At 38.9% G+C, this 18,843-nt stretch overlaps 2 protein-coding genes across 6 annotated transcripts in view; one reads left to right on the top strand and one right to left on the bottom strand.

Annotated features, from left to right (window-relative positions):
* RXFP1 (relaxin family peptide receptor 1) overlaps positions 1–16,117 on the top strand; it is a 54,586-nt gene extending 38,469 nt beyond the window's left edge. For 3 of the 4 annotated variants that reach the window (XM_087737263.1, XM_087737261.1, XM_087737264.1), the window contains 13 exons: positions 1,068–1,139; positions 2,186–2,257; positions 3,105–3,176; positions 3,960–4,034; positions 4,317–4,388; positions 5,312–5,383; positions 6,104–6,175; positions 7,425–7,496; positions 9,659–9,730; positions 10,215–10,444; positions 11,695–12,105; positions 12,625–12,843; positions 14,937–16,117. In XM_087737263.1, coding sequence (XP_087593389.1) covers positions 1,068–1,139; positions 2,186–2,257; positions 3,105–3,176; positions 3,960–4,034; positions 4,317–4,388; positions 5,312–5,383; positions 6,104–6,175; positions 7,425–7,496; positions 9,659–9,730; positions 10,215–10,444; positions 11,695–12,105; positions 12,625–12,843; positions 14,937–15,238 — 1,813 coding nt within the window. In that variant the 3' untranslated portion in view covers positions 15,239–16,117. The remainder of the gene's footprint in view (positions 1–1,067; positions 1,140–2,185; positions 2,258–3,104; positions 3,177–3,959; positions 4,035–4,316; positions 4,389–5,311; positions 5,384–6,103; positions 6,176–7,424; positions 7,497–9,658; positions 9,731–10,214; positions 10,445–11,694; positions 12,106–12,624; positions 12,844–14,936) is intronic. The other variant, XM_009474760.2, reaches the window with a different exon arrangement.
* An 847-nt stretch (positions 16,118–16,964) lies between these two features.
* On the bottom strand, positions 16,965–18,597 carry CUNH4orf46 (chromosome unknown C4orf46 homolog). 2 transcript variants are annotated; one of them, XR_015699922.1, is made up of 3 exons: positions 18,382–18,597; positions 17,938–18,275; positions 16,965–17,791 (listed from the first exon to the last, which is right to left on the bottom strand). XR_015699922.1 is itself a non-coding variant. In XM_009474902.2 (2 exons), exons 1-2 carry the CDS (start codon positions 18,541–18,543, stop codon positions 18,120–18,122), a joined length of 318 nt encoding a protein of 105 aa, XP_009473177.2. In that variant the 5' UTR covers positions 18,544–18,597; the 3' UTR covers positions 16,966–18,119. The 2 variants fall into 2 exon arrangements, 1 of the variants encoding a protein (XP_009473177.2); XM_009474902.2 differs by having other exon boundaries at positions 16,966–18,275.
* Between the last annotated feature and the right edge of the window lie 246 nt (positions 18,598–18,843).

Raw genomic sequence — 18,843 nt, 5'->3', positions numbered from 1 at the left:
TGCTTTATATAGAATCAGTGAAATGAAGAATTAAATGCGAAAGCCTAGAGCAGGGCTCCAGCGTCACCAATTCAAGGCACTTAACGTTCCTAGAAAACTCACTGGAGTGTAACTCTTGTGGAGACTGTGCTGTACTGCACCACCATCTGGTGTTCACAAAGTTAAGTGCCATTATTACCTTAAAGTCTTGAAAGATAGGTTTTCACTAAAAGAAATACTTCCATATCTCTCTGTACAAACCATTTGTTTCCAATATTAATGTCACGCATTTCTGATCGATAACTGCACATTTGCAGAAAGCTCTTGAGCAGTGTTTGACGCAAACCCGCTTTGTAAAAGCCAATGTCAGATTTCTTATTGCTTTTTAACAGGAATGCATCTGGGTGCCTTATTAACTGTAATTTAATTAAAAGGATTTCTATTTAAATATTACTCAGTGAATAACACTACGATGCTTTAAAATTATTTGAAAAGGATTTAAGGTTTGCAGTTGATAATGTTTTTGAACTTATTATTTCACCAAAGTAGATAAAAAAACAGAAGGAAAAAATTAGTATTCCACAGTTTACAGAAAATTAGTAAGATTCGTTTTACATTTTTATTATATTATCTTAAAAATGCAGCATTTTGAAAATTCTCTGATACTATCAACAGAAAATTCAAAAACACATGTTAATCTGAAATTGGCCATGCAAAATGTTGTTGCTTGGAGCAGGGTTCTGGCTAAGCATTCAGATCAGGTCACACAGGTGAGAGCTGCAAGGTTAGGACCTAAAACAGGAGACTGTGTACAACCACTTCGTTGCTCATCTCAGACAAACCAAGCGTCCCTTTGAATGGATTTTGTAATGCTGCTGGGAGGGGGCGTATTTCTTCTAACACATATTTGCAGTCTTTGCAACTATAGCCGTGAAACGGGTATTGTCAAATTTAAGATGTAACAAGTTTGACAGCTTCTTTTCAAGTACCACACATGCATTCAGTTTAGTTGATAGATTTTAATTGGTTATTTATGCTTGCTTTGACTTTATGTGCTTAGAGAATTAATTGTTCTTGTATCTTCTTAGGTATCTTCAGAATAATAAAATCAGAGCTGTATCTGAACGTGCTTTCAAAGGTTTATACAACTTGACAAAACTGTAAGTATTGCTTTTTAAATACTGAAGTAAAGAGCAACGGGAAGAGCTCTGAGAGTCCCTACGGATATCTCGCTCTTATTTGATTCAATGTTAGGAAGTTGCAAAATGGTCCAAATCTTTAACTCAATGATTGGATGGAGAAAGCAAAGATAGATTAAGAGCTATCTGTGCAAGTTTATCTGACAGGACAATACTTTGAAAATACAAATAGGCTCCGGTTCCTCAAATCTGCAGAATGGAAGAAGGAGCCAATATGGTAGTTACCTGCACAAAGTCAGAAAGAATGAAAAAAGAATGAAAGAAAAGCAAGAGCTTCTGATGAATCAAAACCCTTTAATGTTGTATTTTGGTTCACAGAAGCAAACCAAAGTACCCAGTATAGGTAATGAAAAGAACACGGTTTTGTTTATTTTGCAACAGCTTTTTGAAAGATGCTTCTAGCTTTTAAGGCAAATGCTCAGTGAAAGAGATGATACATAAATTGTGTTCTTCAGTTCAGCTTTTTGTTTCTGCAGTGTTTTTAAGAGGAAATTTTTTTTTTAATGTTGTACCTCCTCTTTTTCCATCACATGAGTGTGGTTGATTATCTGTTATTATAGCTGCTGTTATTACCTTCCCAGACCATTTATAGTACACCTGCCCTCCCCTTCATTTCTGAGGCTTTCTTTTTCCATGATTCTGGTATCTACATTTGACTAACATCCTTAGCTGAGACTGAACGGGTTCCTGGGAACATTCATGGAATCACTCCACAGAAGTAAACTGGAAAGGGCCTAAAATATGACACAGTGAAAATATTTAGCTTGCTGTGTTTTCTTATAGATAAGACAAAATGTTCTACATAATTGTTCCAAAAGTCCTTACTACAGAGTCCTGCCTTATTCTCAAAGAAGGACATGAAAATTACCACAAGGAAAAATGATAATTATGAAAAAAATTTAGCAGTATTCTGATAAATTGTGAAGGAAAAATCTTAAAACTCATTTTCATGCATCTGATGCTAATTAACTGTTCCATTTGTTTATCTTTTGTTGGTCTTGTTTCAGATACCTGAGTAACAATAAGTTAACCAGTTTGAAGCCTGGTGTCTTTGAAGATCTCCACAAACTTGAATGGCTGTATGTTGTTTTCTTATTTGTATGTTTATTTTCTCAAGGAATAATTAAAGCAAGAGAAAGAAATATTTGGATTGCTATCATTTTTGTGCATAGTAGTACTTTATGCGAGATAATAATGAAGGAACTCCTGTTACACTGTGCGAGGTAACAATCCAATCGACTTTAGTGAGGGCAGAAATTAGTTCTTGGGCCTTAATGGCTCCAATGATTGATGACTTTTACAATACTAAATAACGTTTATTAGCAATTGCTTGTTACAAATTAATACATGAAATAACTCAGATACTATCAACAGTAGAAAGAGAAATTTTGAGGCAGGTCTTTCCCTGTAAAAAGTGCTTGAAATGTCCCAGACAAAATGACTGCCATAATCTGAAATATTGGTTTGTTACTGTTTTTCAGAAGACGAAAATGAAATACTATTTTGACTCAGTGAAGTTATTAAAAATAAGCAAATAATAACATGCTTAACGTTTTTCTGTGTGTTTGAACTGGATTGCTGGATTGCCATGGAACACTGTTATTTGGTGCTGCTTTATTTTCACAGGGAACCCATTCAAAGTGTCTTGAACAAAGAATTTTAAAAACTTGCAAGAAAACACTTTTTTCTAAGTTGAAAGTAATTACTTCCTCTAAGTTGTTTTTTTTTTTTTTTAATTAAATTTTTCTGGAAGGAAATTAATTCGATGAATACCCTGACCTGCTAAGGAGAAGTGCATTAATTTTTTAAGTAGTTTGAATGGACATTTGAAGAAATCTACTTCAAAGTATGTTACTTTTTATCATCTATTCAATTTAAGACTGCAGACAGTTATAAAACTGATACATGTTTTGCTGTAATTTATAGGATAATCGAAAACAATAGGATAAATCGGATTTCTCCATTAACATTTTATGGACTCAAATCACTTATTCTCCTGTAAGTATTGAATAAGAACCAAAAGTGTTATTTAAAAGAACAGAACAGAAAGGCCAGCTATATATAAAAACCTTTTTATGATGACTCTGCTTGCTCACTACAGAGTGCTGGCAGTACACCAGCAGCTTTTTCTTACCCCCAGGCAAGATGTGCTGGAGTAGGATGATTTTGGCAGCAGTGGACATGCAGTGTCTGGAAAAGTATAGGGAGGTGGGTGGGAAAAATGGTAAAAAAGCAATGCTGCTGAGAGTACAAGGACATGGTAGCTGCAGCAATGGGTGCCCCTTGCCCTCCAGAGCTGTGGTGCAGGAGGTGGCGGTCCCATAGCTCCTGCCTCCTGGCAGCAGCCCGACCTCCCTCCTCGAGACCCTGACCGTAACCTGCCACTGCCCTCTCCAGACCCAAACATGAGGGACCCCCTTCCCCTGCAGCCCAGAGGGAAACCTCCCTCCATCTCCCGCTTCCTCCGTCACCAATGGAAGTTACATGTTACGACAGAATAGTCAAAATATTTGTACTGATTTGCTATGTTTTATTTAAAAACCAGTGAAGTGAACATCTTTCCTTTACCTGGCAATTAACAAGTTAAGGATAAAACACTGCTCCGCAGAATGCCATAAAGAAAATATGTAGAAGTTTAATACTACCTCCAAGACTATGAGAAATTAATCAAGCTTTGACCGCCTTTTTTCCAAAACTGCAAACGTAAGAGACATGAGGTTTTTCTATAACACAATTTTTGCCAAATATAGCCAGCTATACTATTTTCCTTTTTTTTTTCAGAGAGATGATGAATAATTCACTTGCTCGTTTGCCTGATAAACCTCTGTGCCAATATATGCCAAGACTAAACTGGCTGTAAGTCTACCTTATTTCACTAGAAAAATATTATTTTGTTGTCTTTGTATGGTGTTTCCACACCACTTTTTCTAACTGGGCACTGGACCTTGCAGAGTGCCTGCTGGGTCACTGCAGGCTTGATGACCTGAAGTCATCAACCAGGTGTGCAGAAAAATTAGACGTCTGGTTCCCCTTCTCTTTTGTGCAGTCATGAAGTTCTGGTAGAATTTTTCTTTAATTACCTTAGAATAACTGACTCAATTTATTTTCAGTGATTGGTGTTTTGTTTTTATATCCCAGAGACCTTGAAGGCAACCATATCCATCATGTAAGAAATGTCACCTTCATCTCCTGCAACACTCTAACTGTACTGTAAGTAAGAGGATATGCTAGCCAGCCAGAGTGAGACATGCTTGTGCTGAACAGTCAAATGATTCCTTACAGCTAATATAAAAGTTTCATGGTTATTTAGATCTCAAGGAGATCAAATTAAAATGCTTGCTTTTAAATGAGCTCCATACAGATCAACCAATGTTTACATTTATAGCAAAGTTCAGCATTGATATATGCAACTGTATGAAGCGATTTTGACTGATATTAAGATTTAGAAATTTTCTAGGAGGCAAAAATCTCATAATAAAAAGCGGCAACCATAGGAAATGCATAGCTTGCTTCTTCATTTTAAAGAGTTTGATTGGCTGGTTGGTTGGCTGGCTCAGAAATTTTAGAATTTTCCCCAAAGTTTCTTCAGTGATGTTGTAATCATCTTCAGAAAATACCTTGAGCCTTTTGCTAGATTAGTGTGCTCCATGGTACCTGTCACTTTCAATTTTATACTCTTCTGCGGTACCTATATTCTTGGCTTTCTCTTTGCTTTTAAAATCCAGGTTGTTCTTTTAAGGAGCAAGCTCAGTGGCAGATGAGACACCAGTGAAGGAAAAGTTGCATGGCCATGTGCCTGTGTCAGAGATGCAGTTAGGCCACAAGCCTTCTAGCCCACTTAATATTCCTTCTGCCTTCTGTCAATTTATACCAGCCTCCTATGGATGTGTGTGTGTATATATATATATATATATATATATATATATAGGCACAAATACATGCATGTATAGGCAACAAAAGTTATTTATCAAATGGTAGAATGGTAAGCTTCTCAATCCAATTAGCTTGTTAACTGAATTGGGCAAATATTTGAAGATGCAGAGAAGAGAGAATTTTTAAAGTTTATAAAAAGTTTTCTCCAAAACCAAATAGATGTCAAGAAACAGCAACATAAGAATGTTTTATTCTTTCAGGGTGATGAGACGAAATAAAATCAACTCTTTAAATGAAAACAGCTTTTCTTCTCTCCAGATGTTAGATGAATTGTGAGTTAATTTCTTCTCTTACTTGTAGAAAAAGTCACAAAGTTTTATAATTTATTTTGCAGATATCATTTATCAGAAATTCTGTTTCATATAAAATGCTCTGGAGACAGCACCCGTCCTCAGGTTTTTTGCTGTATATTTTACAGGGAAGAAATAGTCAATAAAATACATACTCTGTATCAATAATATCAGGTTTTTTGGTCACATGATTGTTATGTTCCCTGAATAGAATAATATTAATTAATCTTACATTACCACAGTCTACGTGCATGTGACCTTTACTCCTCTGTCCACAGTTATTAGGATTTATTTTTAGGGAAAATAAGGAGCAAGGTAGAGAGAAGAACTAAGGGAAAAATACGCTGGCTAGCCCATGTGAAAGAATGCCCACCATGAAACTATGTTTAATTTATTTCCAAGTTCCTACAACCCAAGTTAAGGGTATTTTACTTTCTTTTTGATGTAAATAAAATTATAATAAATTAAGTACCTAATGGCATATCTGAACTAACTAGACAAAGAGAGATCTGATGGATCTAGCTTCCCACCTTGTTTTAACAGCATTCTTTTATAGTCCAAGTTTCTGATAACCTATGTAATAAATAATATCCAGTTTGGCAAATAGAATAAAACTGTGTGTCTTGAAATTGCAAAGCTGTTTGGTAAAATTACTGAGCCTAGTAAGACCTTACTGTATCCTACCTGTGGCTCTTCCTGCAGAGATCTGGCTAGCAACAAGATTGAATCACTTCCTCCATATATATTTAAGGATCTAAAGGAGCTTTCACAACTGTAAGGATTCTTCATTATTATTATTATATATAACTGTATATTACTCATTTCATATGATTCTTTCAGTCATGAATGCTGGGAAAGAAAAGAGCACCTTTGTTTGTATGCATCATTTAAGCTCTGCCTAAAAAATACTTATCCCAAAAATAATTCTATATAACATTTTGCTTGGAACAGTTTTGTAAAAGATGTATATTTTCATGTCCCAAAAGATAGCAAGTTCAAATTCTACTTTTTTCTAGATCTTGTTAGTATATACAAAATGAGTTATGCTAGCTGTATCATGAGAAATTAATAATTTGATGGGAATATTTAATGTGATATCAGGATCTGGCTCTAAAAATAGATCATAAACATGTAAAAGCATCATATAGATGCCTTGTTTGCAACTGCTTTTTTCCTGTGAAAGAGTTCCAAAAAAGCATGAAGTAGTATAAAACCAGAAAGACATTCTCTCTTTTTCCCATGACGCATATTCTCAAATGCTGCTGCTGGAAAGTCCCAACCTTTCTCGCATAATCTGAAAGAGGCACTAGTCACAAAATTGAAGACCTCTCCAGAGGAGAGGAGGTAGTATGTGGAATAACTTATTTTTGTGCTTCTCCAGCATCCTTGGGATCCACCACAATACACCAGGGCAACTAAGTGTGTACAGTTGCGTTTATTGAGTTTGTGGGTTTTAGTTACAATATCAAAATGAAAACATAAGGAAAAGTTACAGGGAGCAGAAAAAGGGGAGGTACCTAGAAACATTCTTGCACAGAGTGATAGCATCTAATGCTAACGCCTAATTTTACATTCCACTGCCTCCGTCTCTTCTTGAACTCACATGAATGATTAGGAAAAAATAGATTTTAGCAACTAGCAAAATCAATTGTAATTCATTTCGAAATGCATGCAGTTCAGCTAGGTTCTTTTACTTGAAAAAACAAGTCTGGGAAGTTTAATAACTAAATATTTCTATAGCCAAAACCGTTAAGCATCAGGCTGGGGGAGGCAGTTGTGCGTGCGTGTGTGTGTGTGTGTGTATGTGGTGATAGCGTGCCTGTGAAGCATCTGACTACTCATTCCACGGGCTTAGCAAGCTGAATAACACTACGTGAATGTTATCATTTGCAGTTGTAACTGCCAATTGTACAAGTCCTTCCTACAGGACTGGAAAAGCAAATGGATTATGTAGTTTGACTTTGTTTGGAACAAGCTTTAAGGAAGATCTACAAAGTTACTTATGTCTCTGTTGTATTTACAGGAACCTTTCTTACAACCCAATCAAGAAAATACAAATAGACCAATTTGATTTTCTAATTAAACTCAAATCCCTGTAAGTATCAAGTTTTTATATTTTAGCTATATTTTCTTTGTGATTATGCACATCTTCTTCAGAAGGACATGATCCAGAATATGCTTTATAAGAAATTGCCCTTGCAATAGTTTATAGTTATGTTGATGATCCTCAGCAATTAAAGCCTGGAAAATAATTACTAGCAATACTCAAATTTTCCTTCCTGAAAATATCAGTTTCATAACGGACATTTTTCCAACAAAAAGAGATCATAAATTCAGCTTAGAGAAGGACACTGTCTTTTCTGCTATTACAGAACAAGATTAATGCAACCCTCATTTGACTTTGCACAGTTTGTTCACAGGACTTAAGGGTCATGCAAGGTCCAGTTGGGGCTATTAATGCCATGGGCAGGTACCATTAGGATATGTAAAGACAGGAATTGTAAAGGAATTCAGTACATGTACAAGTTTAGGGACATATTTCCATTCTTACAGAACCTGCTGCTAAGACCATGAAAAGAACGATATAAACCAAGTACGATTCAGCTCCCATGTCAGAGGCAGTTGGGACTTTCACAAATGTTTTTGAAGAGTTTAGGGGTAGTTTTTGTGGGTGCACTAACACAGCAGCTCTAACTTGAATTCTGCCAGCTGAGCTCTTCCTAAAACTGTGTGATAGTGAAGTGACAGTCTTGCAAATCTGAAACTATCCTGAGGTAGATTTAAGTACATCTTTGTGGGCCACTGCATGTCTGCAATAACCAGCTTGGTAGAGCACAGCGTTGGTTCTTGTCAGTCATCATTTCAAAGTGGTCGTGGAGATCCAAAAAGAGATGTTTCCTTGGACAGGGGCGTAATAAGAGTTCATGATTTGGCCCCCGAGCTGTAACCAGCAGTGCAGATGCCTTTGTTGATCAGTCCTGCTTCCTCACAGTGATTTGGAATCCAGTGGCCAAATTCAACTAAATTTAGTAAATGGCTAATGACCTGAAAATGCTAAATCTGTACAAGTTTCATGAAAATAAGCAGCTGTGTACAGAAAAGAATAATTAATTACCTCCCTAACAGTAAAGCTACAACAGATATTTTATCTATTATTTAACACCAAAGAACTCACGCCATTGACTGACCACAACCTTCCATATTTTTAAGCTGGGAAAGCTGTTAAATCTTGAGATAGATCTATAGGAAACTGTATGTTTCAGCACTCGGTTTGTAGACCACCAGTTGCCTCTATCCTAGTTTAAAATAGTAAGAATAGCAGGGGAAAGCACAACCCAGGATTCATTGCAGTGCTTAAATAAAACTAAGAAGTTTCCGTATTTGGGGCTTTTTTCTTGTCTCCTAACAAAACTGCTCACCAGCCCCAAGCAACTAAGCAGTAAGATTGGTACCTTTCTCCACTTTTGCCTAAATGTGTTCAGAATTCATGGGAATACTGCGCTTAAAGCATTGAACAGTCAATTCAAATAAGGACCCCCACAAGAACCACTAAAGACCTCTGACCAGTTGCAATTTAGAAGACATGTTGCTCATCTAACCAGCGGATGGGATGGACTAGAAGAATGCAGAAACTGAAGTTCTAAAAGAACGACTTACACAGTTACACTTTTCTGATCTAGCACTGCACGGGAAATAACAGTGCCTTTTTCAATATATTTAAAAAAATAAAATAAAATAAGAAATCCCATCTACGTGTCACAAGAAAGCCAGCATTTTCCCTTACATGCCGTGTTCTGTGTCCCAGCTTCCTGCTGCTCTTGACACAATGAAGACTGAATTCCTGCAGTGGTTTGTTTGGCTAGTAAAGCACTCCCTAAGATAAAAAACAGAAGAGACGTGAAATATTACTATTGGAACAAGGTATTATTTTCCCAGAGATGATGAAGGAACATCAGTAGAACAATACTTCGGAAGGGCAACATAATAATTGGAGGCTGCACTGCTGAGAGCACTAAAAGAGCCTTCTTCCTGATTTTGGAAGAACAGCAAGTTTATTAGAATTAACTGCAATTCATTTTATTTCACTTTAGCTTTTACGCAGACTTTCTGTTCAAGTTTCAAAGGGATGACAGATAGATGTAATTAAAGTTCATCTCTAGTTATATATAATCATAGAAACACAATTAAATGGTCATAAAGTTTGTTCTTTTACTACTGAGTTTCTGTTGCCTTTTATTGAGAGTATATTGTTTACAGCAGCTTGGAGGGCATTGAAATTGCAAACATCCAGAGAAGAATGTTCAGACCCCTGAGAAACCTTTCCCACATGTAAGTAACTCAAGTTGCGCCAGGGGAGATTTAGATTGGATGGTAGGAAAAACTTCTTCACCGAAAGTGTTGTCAAGCACTGGACCAGGCTGCCCAGGGAAGCGGTTGAGTCCCCATCCCTGGAGGTATTTAAGACTGGTAGATGTGGTGCTTGGGGACATGGTTTAGTGGTGGACTTGGCAGTGCTAGGTTAACGGTTGGACTTGATGATCTTAAAGGTCTTTTCCAAACTAAATGATTCTATGATTCTAAGTAGATTATTCCAGTTTGCTTTCTTTGGTCTGAATTTTACAATTTACAGAACACTGAATAATTAAAAACAGAAGTGTATGAGAAGCAGCATGCGAGCAGTTGTCAAATTTGACAGTTTTTAATTAATTTTTCTTTTTTCAGAGTATGTTTTCTGTGTAGTTATTAGAGGGTTTTGATATTCTGGTAACCAAACTAGAACCATCTCTTACCTGTTTTTCTTTCTCACAACCAGATATTTTAAGAAATTCCAGTACTGTGGATACGCCCCTCATGTGCGCAGCTGTAAGCCCAATACTGATGGGATTTCATCGCTTGAGAATCTTTTAGCTAGCATCATACAGAGAGTGTTTGTCTGGGTTGTATCTGCCATCACCTGCTTTGGAAATATTTTTGTTATCTGCATGAGGCCTTACATCAGATCGGAGAATAAGCTCCATGCCATCTCAATAATGTCTCTCTGCTGTGAGTACTCCATGCGTAAAAGTAAAAGAATATTGTTTTAGTCTGCTCATAGTGTGTATGATATTTGTTATTATAGTATAGTGACATATTTCCAGCACTGGATTAACTGAACTTTCATGCTGTTGCAAATGATAATACAAAATGCTGTACCTTATGCACCAGGAGGTGTCTCTGGCAGCTGATAAATTCCAAAGGTTTCATGTTTGATTTTAATGTTGTGGGTATTGTGTGAAATTCTCACTTTCTTCAGCAAGAAGAAATACAACTCCAAATTTTTCAAAGGCCGATAAACCTAAATATTACTATGCATTTTTGAGTAAATAGCAATTTGTGTGTGTAAACATTGTGTTCAAGACTGTTATTCTGTTTTTTGTATGAGCAAAATGTTATTTGTGCAAATATAGAAAATCAATCCCTCCTAGCTCTCCAATATTTAGGAATTAGGGGTTTTTTTTTTAGTTTAGTCCTAAAAGCAGGACAGGTTTATGGATGAACTATTCAGCAGTACAGTCACCATAATCTCAAGCACCCTGTCTCAATACAGGAGAGTCTGCAAGTATTTCACAGATGCAATTAGTTGCATTTTGAAAGGTAGTTGTCAACAGTGTATAAAATGATTGCAACGTTTCTAAATACGGGAGATCAGTGATTTTGAAACTTTGTTGTTTAACCACGGGAACAGTCTAAACACCACGCAAAACTTCCAGCCAAAATACCCGAGAAGCCTTCAGCTCGATGTTGGCAGCTCCTCGTCGCTTACTAGTCATAAAAGACTATGCGCATCAGTTTTGACCTAGCATAAGGTGGACAAACAAAACTAAACTTTGAATCCAGCAGAGATGCCCTACTCAAAGCAAATTATCTTGAGCCAAATGTCAGTATCAAAAGGAATAAGACATGATAAAAAGTGGGTTGCACGAATAATTCTATAAATGAAGCCATATCTTTTTCTACTTCCAAACCAATTTTATCCGAGCTTCAAAAAACCAGGTTGCGAACAGGTATGAAACATAGACTGTCAGTCCAAATGAAAATTAAAAAAAAAAAAGGAAGAATAGAACTGAATGTACTGCTTTAATGGTAATTCACAATAGCATTCTAACTATAATATTGATTTTATATCTATATATTAGCTGACTTATAAATATGTAGTCATATATACATCTGTATGTCTGCTTTCCAATATACATATACACAGAGAATGACAAATTCAGATGTGTAAATAATAATGTTAAGCACTGTGCCCACAGGTGCTGACTGTCTGATGGGAATATATTTATTTGTGATTGGAGCTTTTGATCTTAAATATCGTGGAGAATACAACAAGCACGCTCAGTTGTGGATGGACAGTACTCATTGTCAATTGGTGGGATCGCTGGCTATTCTGTCTACGGAGGTGTCGGTCTTACTGTTGACTTACCTGACTTTGGAAAAATACATCTGCATAGTTTATCCTTTCAGGTGTCTGAAGCCCAGAAAATGTAGGACAATTTCCATTTTGGTTCTTATCTGGATAATTGGGTTTGCTGTTGCTTTTATCCCACTGAGCAATAAGGAATTTTTCAGGAACTACTATGGCACCAACGGCGTCTGTTTTCCCCTTCACTCAGAACAATCAGAAAGCTCAGCAAGTCAGATTTATTCTGTTGTCATTTTTTTAGGTAAGTTGCATTTCTTCTTTATATGTGATTAGAGCTGCAAAGGAACTTAAGTTTCAAACAAATAAGATAGCTTTCCTGTGATGTTCACACCTCATATTTAGATGCTCCAGTAAGCACTTAAAGACTTTTTCCAGTCTGAATATTTTGCTATATTAGATAGATACTTCCGTATCTTAAAATGCACGAAGGGCTGAAAAAGTAGAAAGAAATTAATGACCATTAAGTTCCTGAATGAATAGACTTTGTCAGGGAAGTAGAGCAATGATAAGACCAGAGAGGAACTACACAGTTTGGATCAGATGGCAGTCATTTATCAGGTGACGATGAATGAAATAAATACCTGAGGAGAGGCAAAAGTTCAGTGTTCAGGTGAACACAGACTCAGGGCTTCTGGCTGCTTAATTCTATGGGACTAGCAGTTTAGATGAAACATTTTTCTATACTACCCAGCCTGTAAACAGGTGATGTGAAATTGCCATTATGCTATTAAATTATAATGAATTTTAACTTCTTAAACAGGTGTAAACTTGGCCGCTTTTATCATCATTGTGTTTTCCTATGGGAGTATGTTCTACAGTGTTCACCAAACAGCTATTACAGCTACTGAAATTCGGAATCATATTAAAAAAGAGATGATCCTTGCTAAACGTTTTTTCTTCATTGTATTTACTGATGCACTATGTTGGATACCCATTTTTATTTTGAAACTCCTTTCCTTGCTTCAAGTAGAAATACCAGGTATGTCCTTTCTTTTGTGAGGCTGTTTCAACTGTATCTGTATGAAGAGTGTTGCTTCTGCTTCAGAAGGAAAAGAATTGAATGTATGGAACTATATTGGTATAATTATCTTATGTATCTATATATACATATGCACAATATAATGAACTATATAGTTTTATTACTGCACTATATTGCTATAATCATCAAAGATTAATCACCTTTGAGTCAGCCAAAAAAAAAACAAAATTCAAATTGTTCAAGTCTCTCTCCATAGCATATCTATAAAATGTACAAAAGGTATTTGAAAACCAAGGCTGAATTGCATTGGCTTTTCTCATCTTATGGCTTTTGCTGGTTCTGTTGCCTAAATATGGCTCAGGACAGCACAGTATTTCCTAACTTCATTTAAGAATATAACTCTTATCCTGACATAACTTTCTTTTACCAACTGGTACTTATAGTTCAAAACTTTGTTATATAAAGCTGTGCTTACCTTCTTTATGCTACGAATATATTCCCATGTAAAAACAGCGTAACCTAAAAGATTAAAAATCACACCTTATTTTTTCCTTCTCTTTGCAATACAAGTACATGTCAGGAAAAAAAATAGCCTCTTTATGTAGGGCTTGTAAACCCTGTTAGAAAGAACAGGTGAATGTGCACAGTACCATCAGCAATAGCGGATTCAGACTCAACATGCAGATATATGTCACTATACTACGTTGGCGAGAAAACATTTTAGCTCAGAGAATTTTGCCTTATGTGTTGACCAGGAGTGTTGGGTGTTACCTTCTCAAAGTTTTGACTTGCATCTCAAATGTCTGAAAGTTATATTGATTGTGTCAAATTTTTTCAGTTATTTTAAATCTTCTAAAATGCTTCTTCATTAAGTTATCAAAATGCTTAAGAAACTTTAAAGAAAATATTGTTACAAGTGGAAGTGTATGTATTCTGAGTCAAGAGACCTTGAAGAAATACTGCTGAAAGGCAGGGTGATCTTGGGTTCAGCACATCAATGTTCTGCGTTAGATAAACCAGATTAAACAGTAATTACTCATTTCATAAAATTAAAGACATCACAGATAGTTGTCTAAGTTTACAGAAGTTTTAAACCCCGTTTGGTAGCATTGCTTTTGCTTTGGGGATACGCTATCACAGCTTTTGAACTAAGCATCTGCTTGTTTCCAGAACTGTAGAGAATGTTACGGGCATCACTAGGAACGTATTGATATTGCAACAAAGACGTAAACCCAGAGGGCAGGGGGGAAAGGGAGAATGAATTAAGCTGTTGGTACCGCTTGGAGCGGTTCTATAATTGTTCTATAAATCAAACGATGCAATGGAGCACACCCACTAACACCTTTCAGCACTTTAATCCTGTCCCTTCTCCACCTGCCCCTCAGGCAACAAGCTGACTTGTCTCCCCAGTGGTAAGGAGGAGAAGGGGGTGCTGGAAAAATGCATGCAGGCCCCGACACAGGCAGGAGAGCAGGAAACCTTCAGAAAGGAAGATGGTGTAAACATGGAAACTCTTACCAAAAGGGCAAGCAGGAAATAAGGAGGATGTACACAGTGCCTTTTGCAGGGGGAAGAATGGAGAAGTCCTGGCGCAGAGGAGAAAACCAGCCTCTGAGGGGACACAGGGACCGGAGGGTATTGCTTCGTGGGAGGACAGGACATCATTAGGCTTGGGTGTCACTGGTCATGGGAAGAGGATGGGCAACAGACATCACAGGAAGAGACAGGGAGCAAAGAAGAGACAAAAAGTTTTGGGGCAAGAAAATGGGGTTCAGCCAGAAGCAGCAGCGTGCCAGGGCAAAGAGGGAGCTATGGTACAGAAAAGTAAGAGGGCTCAGTGGAACTATTGGGAGAGTACAAAACGTCAGGTTTTGCAGGGAGTCCTGGGAACAGAGGGAGGTAAGAGGGCAGTGCAAGCGTAACAGTGAGAAGAAAAAGAAAAGTACCTGTTGTGACATGAACTCAGCCTAAGAGCACAGGACCACCCCTCTCGCCAGGAAGCCATGCTGCACCGGCATCGAGTGCTTGCATTAATTAACGGGTACAAACGCTGGAATGCATATTACAGCTTGCTTTCTTTTTCCCTCCCTAAGGTACCATAACTTCTTGGGTGGTGATTTTTATACTGCCAATAAATAGTGCTTTGAATCCTCTTCTCTACACTTTGACTACACGACCTTTCAAAGAAATGATTCATCAGGTTTGGTATAATTACAGACAAAGAAGATCCAAAAGAGGTAAAGGCAGTCAGAAAACATACAGTCCATCATTCATTTGGGTAGAGATGTGGCCAATGCATGAACTCACGCCAAAGCTAACGAAGCCCGTGCTTTGCACAGACTCCTCTGACGCTTCGGTGACTACACAGTCAACAAGACTAAATTCATACACGTAAATACATTTTTGAATCTTCACGGTGACATCTGCACTGTTAGCTTCACATCTGTGGGCTTACTGCTTTATAGCAATGAGGACAAATGAGGGCGGTAGGACACCTGAGCTTCCACAGCAGGAAGAAGAGGGAGCAGCGTGTCTGTTTGCAGGTAGAACTGACACAACAATAATTTTACCATCTCACTACAGGACCTGACATTTTGACAATGATCAGAATGAGAAGTCAGTTGTTTGGTTTTTTTCCTCCCAGAAGCCAGGAGTGTGGAGAAAAAAAAAAGAATTGTCATTTAAAACATCTCACCCTGAAAGCAGAATGTTTCAAAATCATCAGTCTTGGGGGGAAAAAATACATTAAACTTTTTTTTTAAACGCCCCATTTCAACAGCTGAATTTTTTTGAGTTGATTGGTTTCCTCATTAAGAACTTTTTTTTCTCCTCAAAATTTCTGACTGGCTCTATTTGGGCTGCCCCAGCTCTCAAAAGCTGTAGGGAGGAATAGCCCTAAGAAAAATATTTAAATTTCTTAATTACACCAGTTCATTATATTTGTCAAGGCCAAACAAGTGAAAATTCTATTCCTTTTAAAAAATTACCAACTATTTCACTCAAGTAAAGACAATCCTGAAACTGTAACGATCGTTCTAATTCAGGCAGAACCAGAACTGTGGGAAAGAAAGAAAAAAAAAATAGGGTTTTCTCAACTGAGTGTCCCCCAGCTACAGCTGGTGGAAGTTTACCCCTTCAGAAGAGCAACCTTCCCTGGAAAGACTGGACTGAGTATCCCAACATCTTGATGCTGCTCTTTTCCTGTTTCTTAATGGACTACCGTAAGTAGCTCCCCACAGCTTGCAGACTTCAACACATTCCAGTCTTGAGATGTCTGTCTCTGTACATGGAATAATGGGAGAGAGCCAAATAGAAGATTATCAGTCTTAATAGGTGTCGTGACATCTACATTTTAATCACCTTGTGCATCTGATTGGATGCATCACAGTTAAAGTAATTTAAGGAGCACAGCCATTCAGCACTTTTGGGGGCATTATTTTACTTCCTAGCGTTACAAGGGTAAAAAAAAAAAAAATTCTATTTTGAAACAACCCTCTAGAGGCATTTCCTTCACATATACTTACTGAAAAGAATCTTTTCCATTACAAATTACTATAACTTCCCTAGTTCTTTCAGTACCGTGCTCACATTTCAATGGCCTGGAAGCCCACAAAGGTAAAAGAAACACTTCTTTTGCATTGATGATTTGAAGCTTTTTAAAATGAAGTTAAAAGATACTTCCAGTGTTTGCACTTAACTTCTTAACAGCATAAGAAGTAGAATTAAAAAAAGTGTGACTCACACTTCAACTGTTTACAGAACTTTAGATTATCTTGAAATCGAAGATTGTTGAGCATCTTGTTTCCACTATTGTATGTTTTATTGAAATAAAAGATTACCTGCTGAACAAAAAGACTTCTTTTCCAAGTTGTTTAGCAACATTTTGGGTTGTGGGGTTAAAAACAGCCAAGTGAAATCCTGCCACGTGGATTGCCTTTAACTGGGGCAATTAGAACTCAATTGAACAGAGCTTGTGTACTCTGAGGAGCCAAGCCTTCTCAATGACTGTAACTGCTTTCGATGAGACATGCAAGGATGTCTGTCCTTACCATTACTTCTGTTTTTCACTTAAGTTGATTATCGATATATTCAACGTCACCTTTGTTTCTATGAGTAACACAAGAATACTCATTATTTCAGAATTTTTTGTAACATCTTTATTGTTTTGGTAAGAAAACTACAGTTCGCCTTTTAAAAAGTCCTTCTAATAGTAAAAATAAGGCTGACTAATAAATCATGGTACAACCATGTTCTTCTGCAGCCTCCCATTGCATTTCAGCATTAATTTTTCACATTGCTCTGGTAGAGGTACAGGAGTTTCAGTACAGCTATTTATTGCAGAGTAGCAATCATTCAGACCAAAAGGTTCTGTTAACAGTAAGCACTAGACTAACTAACTAGGAACTGCTTAAGGCAAAGACATAAAATAGGACCAAATACTTAAAAAGCTCCAACGCGCCTCCCGAGAGATGGGAGAATACATTTCACAGGTTCTTTTCTGACTGATGGAAGCTTTTACTTATAGTTCAAAATAATCCATCCCATCAGTCAACAATGCTGCTAAACTTGTACCATGCAGACGTATATGGTCCATCATAAGGCACTTTATGACAACAAAAGATAGTGTAAAATCATTTGCAGTAATCAAACATCTCGCAAAAGATCTGCGGCTTTATAGAAATATATTGCAATACGGCTAAAAATAGTAAGGTTTGGGATACAGGGCTTATCTAAAGCTCAAAAATAAGCCACGACTTCCCACATTATCCCATCCCCAACACGAAGAAAAAGTGTGCATAGAGAAAAACTGAAGTTGGTTCAGCAGGTTTCTCTGGAGTTGGCAGGGCTTCCGCTGGTGACAGCTCTTAAAAAAGAGGGCTGACAACACCCCCTTGCAGGATGCCACTTCCTCACCAGTAATGAGTTCTGGACGCACCACACATACTAACTTTGCATCCACCACATTAGCAAGGGAAAGAAGAAAAAAAAAAAAAAAGGAGAGTATTTCATGTATGAGATTGCTTGAGCTGCAACTGGAGAGTCTAAAAGTCTCAATTGATTCCCTAAACAAAGTTATTTTGCTCAGTGACTTACATACGACACCCATACGAGTCATCAAGTATTTCTGAAAGAACTCCGGGCTCACGGGGGGCTGCTGAGGCAAAACGAAAATCCACGTCAACTCCCTAAGAAAGGTCGCTTAAAAAAAACCCGCATTCCAGTCCCACAGAAGCGGGCAGCTGCGCGCGAGCCGGCCGGGCGGCCGCGGGGCAGGGTCAGCCGCTGGGCTTCAGGGACTCGTAGCCCTCCCTCAGCAGGTCCCGCCATGTTCTGAGGAACCGGGCGTTCTCCGAGCACTTGCTGGCGAGCTCCTCCACCTGGGCCGACACGGCCGACGTCGCCTCCAGGATCTTCGCCAGCGAGAAGGCGGCCTGGAGGAACGGCAGAGAGGTTGGGGGGCGCCGACGCCCGCCTGGCCCCCCCAGGCGCCCTCCGTGAGGGGATCCCTCCCTCCCCGCCCGCCGCGCCGGCACTCACGTCGCCGATCTGCATCTCCACCTCCTCCAGCAGCTCCCGCGTGTCGCCGGCCGGCAGCTCCGGCGGCCGCGACCCCTCGCTCCCGACACGGCTCCTCCGGGGCCCTGGGCCAGGCGAGCCCTCCGGCGCCCCGGCGGGCGGCAGCGGCCCCGCCTCGGCCATGTCCCGCTCCGTGCACCGGCACCGCCCGCTGCCCCGCCCCGCCACCGCCGAGCCCCGCCCCGCCATCCCGGCATGCACTGGGGAGGCGCGCGGGGCGGGGCGGCGGGCGCCGCGCTGCCCGCCGGGAGCGGTAGTCTTTCCTGCCGCCGTGCCTCGCAGCCTCGGCCGGGGCGCGGCCCCGCCTGCAGCGCCCGCCCCGCAGGGACCTCAGCCCGCCGCCCCGCCTCCCCCCGTTCAATATTAGAGAAGTGAATCGGTGTCTACCGGCCCCAGCCGTTGCCCGGCGGAGGAAGCTGGGAC

This window comes from Nipponia nippon, unplaced genomic scaffold, assembly GCF_047370975.1.
Source record: "Nipponia nippon isolate SJK-2023a ecotype South Korea unplaced genomic scaffold, ASM4737097v1 scaffold_6, whole genome shotgun sequence".
In the NCBI taxonomy this organism is placed as follows: Eukaryota; Metazoa; Chordata; class Aves; order Pelecaniformes; family Threskiornithidae; genus Nipponia; species Nipponia nippon.
The sequence above is the reverse complement of the archived record's forward strand: the minus strand, read 5'-3'. Positions and strand labels throughout refer to the sequence as shown.